The sequence below is a fragment of the Populus alba genome, chromosome 8, assembly GCF_005239225.2.
Source record: "Populus alba chromosome 8, ASM523922v2, whole genome shotgun sequence".
Lineage (NCBI taxonomy): Eukaryota > Viridiplantae > Streptophyta > Magnoliopsida > Malpighiales > Salicaceae > Populus > Populus alba.
In genome coordinates this window covers 2,993,058-3,014,391 of record NC_133291.1, presented here as the reverse complement: position 1 = coordinate 3,014,391, position 21,334 = coordinate 2,993,058, and the positions used below count along the sequence as shown (strand labels likewise).

General features: G+C 34.1%; 1 protein-coding gene and 1 non-coding gene across 5 annotated transcripts; one reads left to right on the top strand and one right to left on the bottom strand.

The window, feature by feature from the left end:
* Nucleotides 1-8,980: 8,980 nt before the first annotated feature.
* On the top strand, nt 8,981-9,052 carry TRNAH-GUG (transfer RNA histidin (anticodon GUG)). Its single transcript has one exon. It is a non-coding gene; the product is annotated as a tRNA-His (tRNA).
* Nucleotides 9,053-10,044: 992 nt separating this feature from the next.
* On the bottom strand, nt 10,045-20,539 carry LOC118052203 (protein transport protein SEC24 A). Of its 4 annotated transcripts, none has more exons than XM_073410852.1 (14): nt 20,277-20,539; nt 17,418-18,550; nt 17,171-17,309; nt 16,246-16,436; nt 15,428-15,535; nt 15,126-15,329; nt 14,360-14,591; nt 13,568-13,717; nt 13,267-13,423; nt 12,582-12,709; nt 12,160-12,482; nt 11,889-12,077; nt 11,290-11,564; nt 10,045-10,452 (listed from the first exon to the last, which is right to left on the bottom strand). In XM_073410852.1, the coding sequence occupies exons 2-13, from the start codon at nt 18,492-18,494 to the stop codon at nt 11,331-11,333; spliced, it is 3,132 nt and encodes a 1,043-aa protein (XP_073266953.1). In that variant the 5' UTR covers nt 18,495-18,550; nt 20,277-20,539; the 3' UTR covers nt 10,045-10,452; nt 11,290-11,330. The 4 variants fall into 4 exon arrangements, with proteins under 4 accessions (XP_073266953.1, XP_073266951.1, XP_034918955.1 ...); XM_073410850.1 differs by having other exon boundaries at nt 10,045-10,444; XM_035063064.2 differs by lacking the exon at nt 10,045-10,452 and adding an exon at nt 10,536-10,993.
* Between the last annotated feature and the right edge of the window lie 795 nt (nt 20,540-21,334).

Genomic DNA, 21,334 nt, shown 5'->3' with positions numbered 1-21,334 from the left:
GTTGTTGTTTATACCCATCAATCTTGCTAGTAATTTATTTTATTTGAAGATTTTGTCTATGATGATGTTTGGGGGTGAACATTGTTTTCTCTTAGGTGATTGCTTTGATTTTAAGGATGAAAACAACAGTAATTATTATTGATATAATTATATTAGAATTCACGAGTGCTTATATATATATATATATATATATATATATATATATATATATATATATATATATATATATATATATATATATATAGTTCACTTCTATTAAATTTAAAACATGATTGCGCGCCACAAATTTAATAATTATTTAACTAATTACTGTATAAGGACTGAAATTAAAAAAAATAAAAATGAATGAGCTTAACAATTATATCGTGTAATTAGTAAATTACTTTCCTTTACTTCCTTCACTTGGATTTCGAGAAAAAACAATTGGATTACATGGTCAAAAAAACTCTTTGAAGCCTTGGGTTATGGGTATTGCAATGTCATTAAATTTTTAAGTTATTTGTTTTTATATTTTAAAAAATAATTTTTTATTTTTATATTTTAAATTAATATATATTAATGTTTTTAGATTATTTTAATATGTTTATATCAAAAAATAATTTTTAAAAAATAAAAAAAATTATTTTGATATATTTCTGAATGAAAAGTATTTTAAAAAACAAGAGTAATTATACTTTCAAATAATTTATTTTTATAAAAGGCTTGTATGTAACTTAAAAATATTTTTTAATATAAGTATATCAAGATTATTAAAAAAATAATTAAAAATATATATCTTAACACAAAAATAAAATACTCTCAGTTAAAAAACAAGTGTATCGTTGAACATTCCATTTAAAACGTAACCACCTCAGCCCACTTGCTTACCTGCCTGGCTAATGCAGGGAAAACTGACTTAGAAGAAATGCTTGCGTGTCACGGTTATCATCTTCCAGTCGACGTGCAATATATTTATTTATTTATAAGCAACGTTGTGTAAGCAAAATCTTTCCATACAAAATACACATGGTAATTGTCTCTATTACATGAGAGTTCGGTCGTGTAAAAATTATATAACCCATGATTAATATTTATATACAAATATATGTGAAAATTTCACATCAAAAATTTATTTTTAAAAGTTTTTTTAAAATATATTAAAATAATATATATATTTTTTATTTTTAAAATTTATATTTGATATCAATACATCAAAATAATCTAAAAAACACTAAAAATATAATTTGAAAAAAATAAAATATATTTAATTTTTTCAAAAACATTTCATGAAAAAAAAATAAACAAGTTTTTAAAACGTCAAAATGCATTTTTCGTGAAAGTTTAATTATTATTTTTTGCTTAAAATTATATTTTTTTATGTTTTTTTATATAGTTTTAATGTAACGATGCAAATAATAATTTTTATAAAATTTTAAAAATACTATTTTGATATATATTTTTTAAAAAAATTATATTTAAAATCAACATAAATAATGGTCACGTTTATTGAGTGAACAAGTTATATTCTTTCTTTTTTATTCCCCCGAAAGGTGGTAAATGCTAGCATACAGAGAATTAATTCCGAAACAAATGCTAAGGAATATAGGATTTCATTTTTATTTTTATTTTTTAAAATTGGAGACCTTTTGAAAGAAAATTAAGGCGAAAATAAATAGACTGCACGTACCTCGACTGTAAAAACTTCATCAGGTATAATTTGCAGGTTTTTAAAAATCAACTCTTAATCATGTGACGATAGTCGATCTACGACAAAAGTACAGGTATACTAGCAAAATCACAAATATATTTGTTTTTATGTTTTAAAAATATTAAAAAATAATAATTTTATTATTATTTTTTATTTGTATTAAATCATTCTTCATATATTTTTAAATCATTTCAATATATTAATATTATTAAAAATAATTTTTTAAATATCACCGTACTTTTTTAAAAAAAAAAGGCTAATGCTCTGAAGCCAGTGAGTGAGGTTCATGCAGTGGTGGAACCTGCAAAGTTACAGACTGGACAGCAAATCCATGTGAGATGAGATCAGGAATGCCGGTGCACCAGTGAGAATGGGAATTATGGGATCGTCACACTCTAACCTCTCTATTTTTTATTTATTTATTTATTTTGTTAATATAGATTTTCAGATTAACCTTGAACAGGTTAATTTTATAAATCTTTAAAATTAATAATTATATAAGTTTTTAATAATTCCCTAAAATAATTGTATTCATGATTATTAAAGAGCAAACTCCAAGATTTAACCAGTTAAATTACTTTGAAGATTAACTTTTTTATTTATTTTATTTTTTATTTATTTTTATTAATATAAATGTTCGGATCAACTTGTGTGTACCTCAATTAATTTTATAGATTTTAAAATTAATGAAAATGCAATATTTAGTAGCCGGAAGTTTGCGGAAACCTCTATTTTTGTCACTATATGTGTGTCAGTATTTGTCACTGTTAAATCTCTCACCCCACGCAACTTTATTCCACGGGATACTGTATGGCCCTGAATTTGTAGTTTCTCAGTTCGACCACCTGATTTGGCCATGCCAGTGGCCAGGAGGAGCTGGGGAAATTAAAAGGAGTGACTAGAAAAGCAAAATATACCAAGTAAATAAATGCGGGATGCCAGTGGACGGGCAGAAAAAGGAGGGAGTAGTAATTAACGTCACGAGGAAATGTTTGTGGAGTTGCTGCTGTGATTTAATAATCGTTCAAGAATTCATGAGGATTCGTACGAGAAAGTTTGCATAATGTTCCTATCATCACCTTCAGGCGTTTTGCCAGCATTCTGTTCTGCTGTATCGAACACCAGCCCAATTCTGCAGAAATCAAAGCCATCTGCACTTCATCAACGTTTAACCATAGCTCTGATAAAACCCTAGTCGTCAAATAAAAGGAACTGGTAGTATATTTTTGGAGTCCTTTATGCTTTCCCATGGACGAAGGCAAGAGATGAGGCCTGCTTGAAGCAAAGGTTTGCTCGGTAATCAAGTATTCCACTTATGTTCACCTGCTTTTCGACGTGCTGCCATGGCTTGTGGATGTGAAATTACTTTAAAAGGAAGAAGTCGAATGATTCTTGACTGGAAAGGTAGTCAATCATATATCTCGAGTAGAAGGACTAGATGGGAAATCGGGAATCAGAGGAAAACCAACCACAGATTGGTCCTGAAACAGGAAAAAATGGCAGATGGGATAAGCTTTACCAACTTATGAGCAAATCTTGCCACTGTTATGTGAAAACTACACTTTGGTAAAATATATATATATATATATTTGTTATAGTTTGGATCCTAATCGTGAAATTTATCCTGAATCATCATACAACAAAATGGTAGGACCCAGTAGTCCTGTTACAATATCATGACAACTTTCGAAGTTTCATTTCATTACCCTGTGCAGCAAGCAAGGTGGTTGTTGCACATGGATAAAGATGAAAAGCTCAGGCCCAGTGGTTCAGTTCAGGCAACAGTGATGCATCGCATCCATGACTTCTTGTTTTGTTGAATCAAGTTGTTCTCCTCGAGCAAGACCGCTGTTAGACTTTGATTTCTAACCTAGGACGGTATCCAGAAACTTGGGTTTTACTTCAGAGGTTGGACAACCTCACGGTATCAGAGCCTTGGTCGACGACATGTAAGGAAGAAGCTGATGCCAACGTGTGGATTTCAAACTAAGAATCAATACCATGTTGAATAACGGGACCGTTCATTTTTTTCAAAAGAGTTGTTGCTATTTTTCAATTTTTATGGAGCATTTGACCAGTTAGCTAATAATTCAATTGACCATCCTGTTTGATAGTAATTATTTTCAAAGTTTCTCTTCATTTTTCTTTTTTGCTGACAAGGACAGAAAGACTTTACTTGCTGTCGCTCAGACCTAGTTCCAGACAGCTGAAATCTCTGAAAGCTTTGGATGCGGGAATCATAAGAAAAATATTTTCCATTCATAAGAAAACTTGAACCAGGAATAAAGAAATCAATTGCGTATGACACACCCATAATTCTGAAAAGCCGGTTGCAGAAGGGACGTGCTGTCCCTGTAAAAAGCCAAGCACAATGTAGGCAATATTTGCAGGAAAACCAATCACTGTTGAAGATGTATAGGAATCCGAGGGAGCTTATTGGCTTCAGATTGACATGCTCAGGAACCTGAACATAAAACAGCAGGAAATGGATCAGATTCATAAATAGAAATGGTAATTTCTCCCTTGCACACACACACGGATGTTGTTACAGATCATCCAAACATAACAAAATTGATTTAGTACAAGCAAGGAATTAAGGCTTACTTTCAAACACAAACCATTGACTCATGTAAAAAACTGCATATTACCACAATGAATTGATTCAATCATCTGCAAAACTGTAGATCATCTCCGAAAAATCACTAATTTATTAAAACTCTGAAGTAGCCATCCATTTTAATGTGCCCTTAATCGAAGGGAAAAGGCTTTTCAGTTGACAAAGTTTGCACCTCCTATTCTTTCGTGTGGATATGGGACATCTATTGTAAATTTTAGAAGCTCAGCAACTTAATCAGAGGTTCTTGAAAATATGTTGAAAAACTCCATATTAGACTTCTTTTTTTTAACATCACTCTTGACGATGACGTATTTGACTATAGGTGTACCTGCTGCTGCTCGAGGCCATACTGTTTGGTGAACAACTGAAGCATCAGCTGTCTCTGCCCACATGCAAAACTTCTCCCCCAATCACGAGCTCTTGCATAGAAGTTTCATTTTTTCCTTCAAGTAGCTCAGCTGTGTAAACATCATCCCGAGGGGCATCTAGACGGTCCAGATACCAAAAACCCTGATTGCTGAAGACGCATCTGAAACCTTTTGCAACAGCCTTTGCTCAGACCCAACCACCCAACCTGCCACACCAGAAAGAGAAGCCCATTATTGAAAAATCAAAATTGTTATCTTGGCATGATACTAGAATGGATGTGTCTGGAAACAAAAACGCACCACTTATGCACTGTAGTCCTTGGATTAAGGTTTGATGCAAATGCATTGAATGTTTCTTCCCTGAAAAAATGAAATAAAGATCTGTCAAATGTCTAGCACTAAACATCTCTAATTTGGGGAACAAATAACATGGATAATAAATCTGTTTCAACAGGTCATCTTGTCATGATGGGTCCATAGAAAGAAAATCCAAGAGCAAAACCAATTCTGAAGTGCTGGTATAATTTTATATGATGTGGATTCAAACAGTTCTTATTAAAAGAACATTAATAGGATACAGTTACACAACATAATTTTTATTAAAAGCATCAAAATACTGAGCAGAGCCAACCACTTTGTTTAATATTTTCATCTTCCATGCAAGTCAGTTGAACTCAGGACCCTGCAACTTTCAAGTTTCTGCAATAAATGGTTATCAAACAGGGCAAAGAAAACGCCAGATGTTGGAAACAAAAATTCTATAAAAGCCAGGAGGACGTGATTAAACATCCCGCCCAACCAATTTCCAGAGCACGCCTATCTTTTATGAGATTCTTTTCGTGTAGTAAAAACTACAATCAGTACGGAATGTCCAGGACTAGCTGTATTGGAGCTCAACGATCATTTGGGACTCCCGTCATTTGACGTGTCTACTTTCTTTAACTTATATGAGATTTATTTCTTATGTGAAAACCTAAAACGATAAGCCATAGAGATGGTATTGGACTTCTCCAAGTACAAGACGTAGGCAAAACAAATATTTTTGCCTAAGAACTTCCTACACAAGAGCACTAGTACGTGCTTGCATCAGAAATTGAAACTAATAACTTCACATGAGAATGGTCAAACAATGTCACCTTTAAGGTAAATTTTAAAGGTCATGTTTTTACCCATGTCCTTTCAACCTATACTCTAGTGAGATATATTTAAAAGCTGAATTTTTGGAGCAGGCTAGTTTGGAAATATGCATCATCACATATCAACTAATAAAGTGAAGAAAATGTTAAAGCAAATGAGTTCAGGAACGTACCATTGCTTCACATGCGATGTAGAGATCCAGCAATCTGTCAGATATTGAACCATTTAGTGTGACTTAACATCATCAGCATGAAAATACAGACACACACATAGTGCAAGCAGTTAGAAGCCAAGTTTTCCTGATTTCTAAAGCAGATATAAGTGATTATACTGGTAATGAACAGGTTTTTGAAACTGAAAGTTCTTGAATGGGTAATAGAAATCTTACTTCACAATTTCATATATATGCATCCTCAACAGTGTATCGTTCCCATTTTGTATATGAACCTTTCCACAAATTCGGAAAGGAAGGTACTTCTAAAGGAAATGACTGTTCATCTACGATGTGCCAGTGGAGGACATTCTACTGGCTGTAATATCCAATATCAGATAACGATAAAATAACAGAAGGAGAAAAGAATGGCAATGTAAGAAAAGCTCTCGGACAACAACATCACTTACAAGTTTAGCATATGACATTGATTCATTTATCTGCTTTATGACATTAATCGGCAGATAGTGCCTTGACGTATCTGCAACAGTGTACTTGAGAAGGGAACTGAGCAACATTTTAATTGAAAAACTAAGTTAGGAAACAATATTGCAGTTTGCTCTCTCACTCAACAAAAGAAATAATTCTCACCTGGCAAGAGCCCACGACATGCAAAACTCGGTTTGTCTACGTTATTGTACCATGGGGCTTTGCATATTTGTACTGTTTTTGGTCTCATAATCAGATGCACAGAGTTGGCTGAACTTCTGAAAGATCACAGCAGAGAAAATAGAAGGGAGGGTTAGTGTACACAACTCCGACCACTCATAAGCACATCATTCTTTTCTAGCAGTTAGTTAAATATTTAGAAGGCAGACACAATTCATACACTCAGTCAAATCACAAGCACGCAGCTTCATGGAAAAGCCACGCAATAAAGAGGAGCTCGAGATGGCACTAACTTAATACTAGATTTTAATATTCACTCAATGGCAAATAGATTTTCCGAGGTCATATTGAGCACAACAAGGGCATTTACTTAGTGTGTGGGCGATTTTAAGTGAAAATGTAGCTATTCTCTACCTCCTTATCCCCCATCCCCAGCCCCGCTGCATCGCCATTCTCTCTCTCTCTGGTCAACTAGGAAGCGCCATCGAACTTATGATCAAAAGCAAAATTCTGACAGGCCACCATTATATGCATGTGAAAACAATTATTTATCGCGAAATTTGATGGAATTATATTTCATATTAACAAAATAAATACAAAATAAATAATAAATTTCATATAAAAAACAATTTATTTTGTTAGATTTAGATGCAATAATAGCCTCATTATCAATTATCTAGCTCAACCTATTAGTTGGTTGATCTAGTTATATCAATTGGCCGACTAATTTATTTAAAAAATATAATTTTATGAACCGTAATCCAATTAAAATATCAAAAATTAATGTTCACCTAGTAGCTTACCTTGCATTTTTAGTGTCGATCAGCGTTAATTTAACTGATTATTATGAAATGGTTGGTGGACTAACCAAAAAAATTTAATAGTTTTAAAATATAATATTTAATTAAATATCATGTTTCTAGATTATAAAATTAATAAAATATTATTGTTCTAAAACATGATATTCAAAAAATATATTATTTCTTCTAAATTTTTTGCTTTTATGCTAATTGACTGTCCTTTTTTTTTTTTTTTTTTTGCTAATTGCACAGTTTATCCTTTAAATTCAGAATATTTTTTATTTAATATTAAGTAATTAATTCATTGTGACTTCTTGTTGTTGTGGATAATTACCTTTTAGCAGTAGTGTAATGATTGCAGGGTGGGTTGACATGGCAGACCTTAAAAACAACCTAAAGAATCAGGAGGAACCTGGATCAGTACCGTGTTTAAAATTGCAGTAAAAAGTATTTTTATTTATTTTTATTTTTTATTTTTTACATTAATATATTAAAATGATAAAAAAACACATTTTTTTTAAAAAAATAAACACAATTAAAATATAAAAATAAGCACAGCCTAGTTTTATAAAAGTGAGTGTTGCAAGTGGGGGTAAGTTATGTTTTTTATGCATTTTTAAAGTATTTTAATTGAAAAAATATAAATTAATGATGTTAAAAATAAATAAAAAAATATCTTAATAAATTTTTAAATAAAAACTATTTTTAAAAATATTATACACCACAATTTCAAGCATTGGATCAATGACATATGATATCAATATATTCTCAACCATATCCTTCAGTTAATTTCAATTTATTTAATTATTATGTAATTAATTTAAACTAAATTTGTTTATTTTTTTCATGAAAAAATTAATTATTTACTAGTACTTTTTTCATCATTTAACAAAATAAATCTTATAAATAATTATAAGTGATTAGTGTTTTTTTATAGATTCGGATCCATCAAATGATACAGTGAAATCATAAATTATTTTTTAATTTTATGTGAGAAAACAATTATGTGCATGTTATATAAATATTTGAGAGTTATATATCAATTAAAATTGATTGATTAAAATATTAAGAATGTAATTGGGACAATAAATAAATTGAGAATTTAGAAGATGTTAGATAGAGTTTTTTTAGATTTTTTTTTTTATTTTTAATAAAAAATTTAAATTAAATATTTTAATATTGTCCGAAAATAATAACCAAAAACAATATGTTGAGTTGTATACAAGACGTGTCATTCTTGCCTTTTCGAAGGACAATCTCATCTAGTACATTTAATATTTGCTGGACATAATGGATATAAATGCCGCATATCAAACATGTATTGAATAAAATACATAAATAAAAAGCCAAAGACTGCTCCTTAAAAAAAAAAAATAGAAAAAGGTCTGAAAATTGCATCGATTTCAATCTTCAATCTACAAACTATGAATTATATAGAAAAAAAATCCAAAATCAAAGAATTGAAAGTTTTGAGGGTTATCAGATCTTCAGGGAGGGAATTAAAATAATAAATAGAACTAATATATAATTCTGATAAACAGCTAGCATCCCGTGGCTGTAGTTTAGTGGTAAGAATTCCACGTTGTGGCCGTGGAGACCTGGGCTCGAATCCCAGCAGCCACACTACTACTTTTTGTCTCCTTTGCCAGGCTAAAAATCTCAAGAAGACCTCAGTACTTCCCATCAAGTAATTTTTATATTGACTTTACTCCTGAGTTTTTAAAAACTTTCATTCATCAGAAGACCTGACACCGTTGGAAAAGAATTCCTATTTTTGGCCAGGACTTTTATCCATTTTAAAAACATCAGATCCATATTTCCATCAAAATTATACTTTTATTTTGTTAAAAAGATATCATTTTATAGATAATTTAACTGTTTTCATCAAGAAATTCTAACGAAATTCATAATTAAGAAATTAAAATAGTCTGAAAGTAAATTTAATTAAAAAATAGTTCAGATGCAGAATTAACATCACTCTAATATTTTGAGGATGTATTTGATATTTTCCCAATCTTGAATGGTAAGAAAAAATGTCAATTGATAAAAAAAAAAAAAAAAGGAAAAAAAAAAAACTACAGCGTGCATGCTAAGAAATGGTTAGGATTTATTCATTATCGAAAAACATTTTTCACTTTCCAACTTCAATTTGTCTATCTCATTTCTTCATAAAAATTAGAAAATATACTTATTTGTTATAAAATGTTATTTATTTGATGTTTGTTTATTTTCTAATTGGTCCCTCTATTTCATTTTTATCATATAATTATATGCCTTTTCACACCTTTTTTCTTGCACTCAAATAATTACATTTTGCCCAAATTCAATTAATTATTTGCCTACTGCAAAGCATGGGCACCCAAACTACTAATATTCAAGCGAGAATCTTACCGGGAAATGAAAACGACATTTCGTATGAAGGATTAATCTTTCTCTATATAAACGGCAATGAAAAAGATGCAATTATTTAACAATGAAGGATACATGTGAGTCCTTAGATAAACCACTTTTACTAAAATAATGTGATTTTACTTTTTTGTAATTCTTGATTTTGATTGGTCAGGTTTGGACTGAGACAATTAAGCCATTTAAAAAACTCAATCAAGTCAATTAGATGTTATTATTTTGATATCTTATTCAATTCAATTAAAATCTAGCTTGTGTCAAGTTTTGAATCCTTATTCAATTCAAAAAAAGAAAAAACTACAGCGTGCATGCTAAGGTGGTTTTTCTAACACTTTGAATGATATTATTGGCTTCCAAAAAAAACAAAGAAAAAAAAAAGGCATGTGCTGTTCTTCTCATTACCTTTGAAGAACATCTTCAGAAGCACGTAACTTCACAATTTCTTGAGCTTCTCCAGAATTTAAAAACTCCTGTTCTGAGTACGATCATCAGCCTCTTCTGAAGCTGAAAGCAAATTTCATAACTGTCCACTTGATTTACACTTGGGACGAATTGTAAAATTTCGATGACAACACCTTCCCTTGGATCTGATCACGCTCCGAATCCATTCTGGTTTCCTTGCACGAAGAGGACATATGGCCGGAGTGAGGGGTATTATCTTGCAATTCTAAAATAGATCGATCCATAAACAGACAGTAACTATAGGAACAAGCATTGCTTTTAAAACACAAAATAATAAAATTGTTCTGAAGCACGAGTTACAGTTCTTTAAGCAAACATAAAACATCTCTCAGAATAAATAAATGCCTAATGGACATTCAAAACTTTGAGTGCAGAAAAAACTGGGGATATAACACCACTATAACAGTTGCTGATGATAGTTACGTCATCAAATACCAAAAAAAAAGGGATACTGTTTTGCTTTTCAACATGAAAACTGGGGCTACAAACTAATCACTGTAGTAAATCTCCTCTAATTATTGAATATTGTGAAAGGCCAAACAAATGGTAGCTCTAGAGTCTATCAGGCGACCAGTCCAACTCAACCATCCACAATACTGACGGGAAGCCATGGTCATGTGCTGATTAATTATGCTTTTCGAACAAAAGATTTCATTTCTCTAGAGGTGTGGCACAGGCAAACCAACAATAAAACCCCTGCATAACGAAAGCTGTCAAGTTTTTGCAGGAAAGAATGAACGTCAAATTTAGAAACCATGCACCTAAGAATTCCAAGACCTCGAAGAAGAAGAGTGGAAAATGTAAAGCAGTAATTCCCCTTGGTAGAAAGTGGATGACATTACGCACCAAAACAACTGCACAATTTACGTCTTATCTTTTGCCATATTGAACAAGCACACGTGTAGCCACTATTTTCATGCATGTCCTAAATAAGAACTGTTGTGCACTGGTGGGTAAATCATGTCAAAATAATTTCAAAGAAGTGACCTTACAATGAAATTAGCAGAAAACAGAAAACACCACTGGCTGCAATTTATGCATTTTGTTGGACCTGCCGATGTATTTGCACCATCCACTCACTATAACCACTGGTACCCCCAATCTGGTCCTCCACAAAATTTGTGAGAAGAAAGAAACCTTCTCTGGGCTGTTCACCTTGTCTCACAAGATTGCAAAGCTGATAATATGAAGGATCACTCTCTCTTAATTTCCTAAGCACCCCCATTAACTTTCTTGACATTTCAGTATCATGCTTACCGAAAGAAACCTGATCAGCACACAGCATAAAAGGAGGTTAGTTACAGTCCCGTGATGAAGCAGCTAAGCAAATGAAAGGTTAACTAAAGAACATTAAATGAATTAATCTACAAACTACTATGTAGTTTATTGCCCACTCTTGACTTTTGATGGACATTTTTTGGATATGCATACACTCAATGGAGCTCAAGTAAAACAAGGTCATGTTAGACCCTCAAACCAATGTTGAAGAGCAACAGCATCCTTTTTACACAAAATGGTAAATGATGCAAGCTCAGAATGATTGTGAAAAGGGCCTTGATGTAACCTAGAATAGGATAGAGACAGTGCACACCTTGGAGAACTCAGCAGCAGCATCTTGCCCAAGTAAATTCATTGCTAAATCAGGTGAAAGCATTCTACCAAACCATACAACAAAGCGAAAACCATCATCATAGACATAAAGGCCTCTGGAGTCTAAGCTCTCGGCTGTCAATGGTAACCTTTTCATGATGTTTTTGAATTCGTCAGTTTGTGCAGATGGCTGCATTAATGCAATGGGAGATCCACCATTAGCGTTATGCAAAAATATCAACAGTACTGCAGGATACAGGAAATACTTTTACCTTCAGAAGATATTCATCTACTCGTATCAAGCTAGGGTATAAAAGCTTCAACAATTTTTTTACAGGTAAGGCCATCATAGTGAATCCTGCTGCACAGCGATCATCAAGTTGAACATCAGCGTAACCTCCCCGGAGAGCCGCTGATTTACTAAGTGCTAATCCATACAAAGGCAATAACTTCAGAGATTCTGGATATATCATTCTGCCTCCCAAGCGATGTTGAACAGCATATAGATTTCGAAATTCTCTAAGAGCTTTCACAATCCTCAACTGTACAGAGCTTCGTGCATCTTCCAGCTTGTGGGACAATGATTTCTCGATTGCTGCAAATTAATTAACTTCGTTAGAAGAATCATAATGGTCACCTTATCCCAATTTCTAAAATCAGAGTCATCAATGAAATATGTCCAGATCAAACCCACCTAGCCTGGCAAACAAAGACACGATAGCACCAGTATCAGCCTGGCGGTACATCTCCCCCAAATCTGTAACCACAGGCACTGCTGCTGTGTGTACTCTGATACGCCTCTCTCCACATGAAGCAGTGTATCTTTTGACAGTTAAGAGAACTTCTGTAAACCTGTTCTTTCATACTCAATAATTCTACTGTACCATATTTGACTTAGAAGACTAATATAACCCAATGTGAATAGAGATGGCTAATCCTTGCAAAATGCTAAAGTGAAAAGAAGGATTGAACATACCATGAGTTCAGCATAGGATCCTACAGCTAAAACTAAAAAATTTCAATAAATTGTCTCGCAATGACGAGGAAACTTAATCTCACTGAGAAATAATGAGATTAATACTGCATATACCTTTAAAAAATGAGCCCCATGGTTTTAGTGTCAAAAACTATTGCAAAGATAAATGCAATCCCATTAACAGTAGATGGTTATGACACTTGTATAGAAATCTCCTTTTCTCATAATTTTGACCAACTTGGATGAATCAGCAAACAGCTCAGAAAGAATTGACTTTCGGGTGATATAGGAAACAATCTATGCATGATGACTCGATTTCTTATGGGAGTTCATAGTAAACATGTGCAGATGTATGAAACTCTAATGCAAAATTAGCTTCACATAATTCTGCTCAAAAGGATACAGCAAAGCAACTTGGAAATATACCGTCTGACTTGTAAGTAATGTCTCTTCAAGTGACAATTGCGCCCCATATGCTTTGTCACAATCAACAGCTGGAAGCGCTAACAAATCAGTGGACCTTAGCATGAAGTTCCCATGGTAAGATGTAAACCGAATACCTGGAAGCACATAGCAACAGAAGAAGGGTGTGGAATCAACTTTCCATCCATCGACAAGACCATACAACAACCAAAGATGTATTCATATGCTAGTATGTGTGCTCTAAAATATAGAAGGTTTTGAAAGAAACGTCAAGGACAAACCTTTTCCACATCTTATGCGCATGACAGCTTCCCAAGCAGTTTCTCTTGTAAGATCTCTAGCCAACTCGTGTCTCAACTTCTCTCCATGAGAGGCTGACTGGAAACTTGGATAGTAATATACCTGCCCTCCAGAATATTTTGCTAGAGCTCCTGTGAAGGGAGATGAAAATAATTTAAAACAATTGTCAATATTTAACTGACATTGATAAAACTGTTAAAAGCATCATTTAAGAACAAATGACCAGATGAATGGGGACAGTTATAATGTTATATAGCAAGAAACAATCAACAAAACAGTCAGAATTACAAATGTAAAGATCTACTTTTAAATCAATTAATAAATGTTTCCTTACATAAGCCCAAGACACTCACAGCATAGCTAAGCACACGTGCAAGGCCTATCAAATAAAATAAAAATTGAGACTCTCGGTATAGCAAGAATCAACGCTAACTAAACAACCCATATATGCACTGCTCTAAGTGTGTGTTTGGTAATGCAGTTGAAAGTGCATTTGTAAAGTGCTTTTTGTCCGAAAAAGCATCAAATTGATGCTTTTGAAGTGCTTTTTGATAATTTTAACATCCTTGTATCAAAACCACTGAAAAGCACCTTAAAAGGCATCAATTTTGTGTTTTTTCATACAAATAACACTTCGAAAAGATTAATTTTCTAAGAGATGGAAAAGTTCTGTTGGCCTGTTAAAGTAAATCATAGAAACAAGCAAGATTAATTTTATTTTCATTTCATTATTGCTTTGGCTGATAACAAGCAAGCTAAGATAAATATTGTACCTAAGGAGGCTATGTCGATATATTTATCACTGAAGGCATACACATTAACTCCTATCTGGTACTTGGTACATTCAGCAGCCATGTTTTTATAGAATGGATCTTCTGGAGTTCTTAAAGCATGCTCTTTATCAGTTCCATAAACACGAAGATCATCTCCACGCAACTTTAAACGGCCTACACCAAGAGATGGCATTGTATTCTGAAAAATAAGCAGTTTCCCACCAAGCTGGCTCTGCAGAGAGAGGGAGGTGTTGATGAAAAATTAAATGGATGGCCAAAAAACTTGAGAAAGGAAAAGCAATCAACAGTTATATTCCCAGCAGCAGCAAACTACACAGAATCCTGATAAATATCTAGCAAAGGTAACCAAAACGAGGGATGAGCACAAATGTCCAGTCAAATTCTATTTTAAAAATTAAGACTGGCACCTATTTGAGATTTAATCAAAATCGTTTCTAGAATGAAAACAAATTCATTCCTGCAAAAAACCACTACATTGTGCCTCCATTAATAGACCAAATGAGAAAAAAAAAAAAGGGAGAGGAATAAATGATATCAAAAGGCCAAAAAATTATAACCGGTGTCAGGTTCTGTCATCGCGAATCATTGGTGAACCTCATTACCCTCATCATCAACTCGTTTCCAACACCCTTTTCAAGCAATTTCTTACCCAATAGGAAATTATATTTGAGCAGCATGTAGGAATATTTAATCAAACCAATAAATGTATAAATGAAGTTAGGAACAGTGAAACAGAATAACACACCATAACCATGAAAGCTGCTTTTACAGCAGGGCCAAGAGCAGACTCCATATTCATATTGTCCTGAAACATGGAGGGTAAGCTATCGAGAAAAGCTTCCACCACAGGCCTTGACTCGGACAAGTTAACGAGGAGATCATCTGGCAAGGGAACAAATATGTCATCCAGATCTGAGACCACCATCATCTGAGGCTGTGTCAATGATGACTGCACTCAAAAATCCCACAATACATTCAGCTAATTGTTAGTGGAAAGAAAAGAAAACCTCAATAGCATAAGCTTCCATCTGATTATACAGAACTGACCTTCATGTTGTAAAAATGTATCGTGCTGTCAAAGGTGATAAACCCAACCTGTGTTCTGGGAAAGCCTGGTAACTCATCCAAACAGGACTTGATAGTTTGGGCCACAACCTGCATAAGGAACCCAAATGTAAGTTTTAATTAAGAAATGCAAGAATACACATGGGCACAAACGCTGCACAATGGTGGCCCTAGTTCTCAGGTCAGATGCCTTCCTCAAAATTACCCCAAAGAGTAAAGGTGAATAGACCTAAAGAACTTTTGAATATATCAATTAGAAGAATAAATACAAAATGGCCAAGACTTATCAATCAATCATCCTTTGAAATCACCATTTTTAATAGGAATCTAGCAAGCCTTACTTTTACATTTTTTTCTCCGCTTTTCATTTCTCTGACAGTAACCATATGCAAATCATTCTCTTTTATATAGTGCCACCTACTGACCCAGTTTTTGGATCATTCCCTTTTCTCAACCATATTTAGGAGAGCACGCATCAAACCACTTTCAATAAGTGTGTGGCCCCACTACACAAATTCTAGAATCTGCAAAGAGGGTGTTGGCGGTGATCTGGTAGCTGACCAATAAATGGACTGCATACCACTCAAATAATAATCCTCATATGTTGTATATCATGTATTAGACAGAACATCCTCCACATTTACTGTTCGAATTTAAGAATAGACAAGTGCTCTGAAACAAGAAGCCATGGGGCAAATCTGGAAGAATTGGCTTCAACAATACCACTTCTATCTCCAAGCGTGGAGACATCAATCAGAAAGAAATAAAGATGTATTAGAGCATTAGCTGGAAGAACTTACCTCAATCATACCACTTCTAACAGCAGATACTGAAACATCAATGAGAAAGAAATATAATGGTGGCATTGGAGGCCGCACCATATATTCAGTTGGTGCAACAAAATCCACACTACCCTTTATAAGCTCAGGTCTCTGGTTCAGATCAACTCTCCTGCCAGTGGCATCTAGCTGAGCAAAATAGTCTCCAGGAACTGAATATGAGTGCTAAACCATGTCAGCAAATACATTGGCAAAAACAATGAATGGAGAATCTAGAAAGAAAACATGTGCACCTATTTATCAGAATTGAAAGGAAACAGTCTCATGCCCAGAAAAAGGGGGGAATAAATAAAAAAGAAATCCACAAAAAAAGATGAAGAAAACCAATTAAACATGGGCATTTTTTTTCATTTTCTGCAATTACAGCCAGTCTCCAAAGGCAAAGAAAAAAAACGTTGAGGAGAGAGTGCAAAAGCCACAGTAAAGAGTTCCATACACAGAAATATTAATGCACGTAGCTAGTGCAGCTTTTCAATTCCCAGTCTTGGAATTCATGGCATTTTACTTGTACATATTGAAGAATACTCCAAGCAAATGAGCACCTAAACATCATTCAACAGCAAGCAGTTGGGTGAGGTGAACCCAACAATAAGCTGGGAAAGCTAAAACACTCAGCAATTATTATGCCAATTGAACCAAAAAGAGTAGTTTTCCTTTTGCATTACAAATCAGCAACAAGTTGTCCAAAGTTTGAATGTAGAATTCATTGCCCATAATTTGTTTTCATACTACTTGCAAAAAGAAGACTAAAATCTTAAAGCATATATTCAGTATCAACTTTTAGCAATAGGCAAGATCCAACAGAATACTCAAGGACACGGATTGCAAACATGTTCCCTTAGTAGGGTCCCTAATCAGCATCCTTTAGAAGGTACTTCAGATTTACCGTCATTAAGCAGAGCACAGATGTTGCATCGCCACTTTCTTCCAGAATCTGTAAATGTCACATAGGGATTTACATACGTGCGACATCTTCTACAACGAATAATGCCAGTTGAGACAAAATTAATTACTGGTACCTCCTCCTGTATAAAGGAACAACAATGGCCAAGACAGATTAGAGGAATTATCAAACAAGCAGTAAACAAAGAATATCCAGATTGCCATTTGACTTCAATTTCACAGACACTAACCCCATCTGGTGCTTCTGCAAGAGGGCAAACAACTGCTCCAAGAGGACAATGCCACCTTGAGAGCAAAGATTGAGAACTTGGAATAGCAGAAGTGGTAAGCCGAAGATATCTAGGATTGCAATTCATGGAGTATGCTTCTCCCAGTGAATTTGGCTCCACATCACCATCCAATGGCCTCGGCAATGCTTTTGGATCAAGCCCTGAATCTATTGTGCCAGGAACAGATCCGATAGAAAGTGATCCGAAATCTTCAGCCAACCCTTGGATGCCACCTATAGGAGGTGCAGAGCCAGGGTGTTGGATTTGATCCCTGGAATGCAATCCAAAAGGGGCAGCTATTGGTGGAGGTTGAGCAAAACCTCCTTGCTGAGGATGAAAAGTGGGAGGTGGTGTTGGTGTGGGTGCTGCATAACTTCCTTGTTGAGCTTGAAAGAGGGCCATTGGAGGAGCTTGTGAAACTACATTTGCCTGCTTTGCATATCCTGGCAAGGGTGGCTGCAAATTGGCCCTGGAAGCAGAATAAGATGAATCCACAGAGGAGAAAGGTGGCTGAAAATTTGCCCTGGAGCCAAAAGATGATGAATCTGATGGCAATTGAGGATCATTTGCTCTTGATGGCGGAGATCCCATTGGCACAGAATGTACTTGTGGCTGAGGATGAAAGGAAGCCGGAGATGGCACTTGACCTACAGGAGGTTGAAATGGTGGTTGGCCAATGGGTGGAGCTCGGGGAGGTGGAGCTTGATGAGCAGAGGGAAAATGTGGTGTTGGATAACGCTGGAAGGGGGGTCCCCCGATGGGTGGGACATATGCTGTTGGTGGAGAAATCACAGGAGGATCATTAAACCTAGCAGGGAGATTGTTAGGCCTGTACCCGGAGGCCTGTGGTCCAACTACAGGTCCAGATGACACAGAAGGCATGGCGTTTTGGGGAGGTTGAGCTGGGGGTCTAAAGCCTGAGGCCTCTGATCCCACCACTGGGCCAGATGCTGAAAATGGTGTTGTTGTAGGAGGAGCAGCAGCAAAAGGTGAACCGGTCAAAGGGAAATTTGGACGACCAGGATTTTCAGTCCCCATGGTTTTCAACAAAACAATTTTATCTGCTCAGGATGATTACGCTTCCATAGCTAAACCTGCCAGAAAAAGCAATATAAAAGTTGTGATACTCTTAGACATAATCACAAAAAGCAGTACAGCTAAACTAGAAATAGATAGCACTTTAGAAATGTTGAAGTACAAGCAATTCAGTTGATGAACTCAGGATGCATCAATCAAAGTCAAACAAAACCAGAAGACATAACATTTATGTTGAGCAGCACAAGGGACCCTGTAAAGAGTTATTCGAAATACTGTAACCACTGCAGAAGAGAAGAAAAGATAACGACTGCAAATGACAATTTTTAGACAAATAATTTTGCAAAGAATTGATTGGACCAATTTTTAAATTTTATTGACATGGATGTGAGCTGTGTTTTATTTTGTAGACTAAAGAGAATGAATAGGACTTCCTTCTTTGTGTTTCAGCAATTCAGACCATTGAAAGTATAGTGCTTTCTCCAACTAGCATTTCATTAACTTTATTGGTGTGAAGCTAGAAGAGCTTAATGATTGTTGATTCATATTTTACAAGTTTATATCTGCATTTCAATTCATGAATCCCCAAACCCCTTGAATCCTACAGCCCTAAACCTGAGAAATCCCTGCGTCAAAAAGAGCACAGCAATCCTGCATAATATGAACTAAAAACGCTCCTATTAACACAACCAAACTGAAGCGTGATAAAGAAACCAAAAAATTTACCCTATTACCTGCAACTACTATGACAAGCAGTAAGTTTTCACTATTAACTTACTGTCAAATTCCACTCCACCCAAATGCTCCAGTGCCACTTCTACATAAGATATCACGGTCTTGTCCCATCCCAAACTCACTAAATGCATCATCAATAAATCCTCCTACATGATTAGGGATAACAAAGCTCTCTGGAAATTGTCAAAGACAAAAACCCCTATCCAAATGTCCCAACCATCAAACAACATGCACATGACTGTGGTAGATTTAAGTAGTTTTTACAGTACAATCTCTTTGTCTCACGTGTATTCCACCGACCTAGTTTGTATTAAACATAATAATCATTTATTCTCGTTGCTTTCATCTCTTTACCGCAATTCTTTCTCCTCTTTATTCTTTTTTTGCTGAATAAATGGAAACTCTGTGCAAACATAAATCACGTGATAAGTTACTCAATAGTAACTAATAAGATCAAGATATCTCAAGATGAAAAATCTATTTCCAACAAGGATCACCTTTCCATTAGACAGCCCATTAGCTACATCTTCGAGTTGGGCCAGACTCTTGCAATGTAAGTCATAAATAATCTTGTACCTCATGAAATATTAGAAAAGACATCAAACAATCAATACTATTTCAAAGGCAATACTCCCATCGCCCACTTAATTAATAATTAAGATAAATCCTTAAGGATTAAAACCCTGATATTTGCTCAAGCTTCGTAATTCGGACTTCAAATACATAATAACAAAAGAAAATATATTGAGCCCGGCTACATTAAGACATCGATAAAGCACATGCAATTGAAAACTCAGCAAGAATTGCCTGTCTTTTCTCAATTGAAACAACAGCACAGTTGACAAATCAGAGCAAGAATCGCAAGTTTTTTCTTTGTAATTCAATTCAATATCACAATAACACACACTTGCAACAACAAAACAAATTGATAAATTGCTATTAACGGTCAATTATTTCACATCTTTCAAAAGATCCAATGGCAGATACAGTTCCTTCCCTATTCCTCTATAAAATTCATCAAAATTGAGATGCAGCAATATAGATCCTTACCGAAAAGTTCAAGCTCTCGAATCGCGCGGGGGACCGTACTAGCAATCGAGCAAGATTCAAACACCAAATCCGCGATGCTAAAGAGAGAGACAGGTAGAGAAGGTGAAGGAGAAATAGAGATTGATTTGATTGAGAGATTGTGAAAAGGAACCCTAGATAGATCCAATCAGAGGAGAGGAGAGGAGAGGAGAGGACAGAGAAGACAAGAATTAATTTGGTGTAAGAGAGAGTGGTATCAAAACACAAAACTCTTGCGATAGTGTGGTATTAGGAATTCGTTTTACTGTGTTTGTGTTTTTGTTTTAAAGTATTTTCGAAGAAATTTTTAAAAAATTATTTTTTATTTTAAATTAATATTTTTTATTTTCATATTATTTTAATTTGATAAATTAATATTATAATTTTAAAAAATATGTATATTATTTTAATATATTTCTAAATAAAATAACACTTAAAAAACCAAATGCTACTCTACTCTGAAAACATCATATAATACTTACTAATCCCATTTCTGATTTTTTTTCCTTGAAAAAAATAATTTTGAGTACTATTTATTTATGCTTAAATGGATCTCAAATCTATATTTATTTTCAATTGAGTTCTTTATGTATTGACACTTCTTGATCGAGTCTTATGTGGAAATGAAAACAGTGTATATTGTGCAATAAAAACACCTTTCGGGGATGATCTGATATTTTACATTAAAATATTGGGAATGTTTTAAATGAAGAGACCTAAATGAGGAGTGCAGAGTGCTTTAGGGACTAAATTGAGGTTTAATTCGTAAATCGAGGCACTGTTGAGGTTTGCGCACAAATTTTCTGTAGTTTTTCCTTTTAAGAATTTTGCGAGTGCTGATTTTTCAGCCAGCATGGCGCCGGTGAATGCTTTTTAACAAAAAAAAAAATATTAAAATCAAAGAAAATGGAACTGCTGCAGATAGAAAATATTTGTTATTGTTTTCGATATATTGATGTTAAAGTAAATTTAAAAAAAAATATATTTTAATTTATTTTTAAGTTAAAAATACTTTAAAAAATAATTATTACTATATTTAG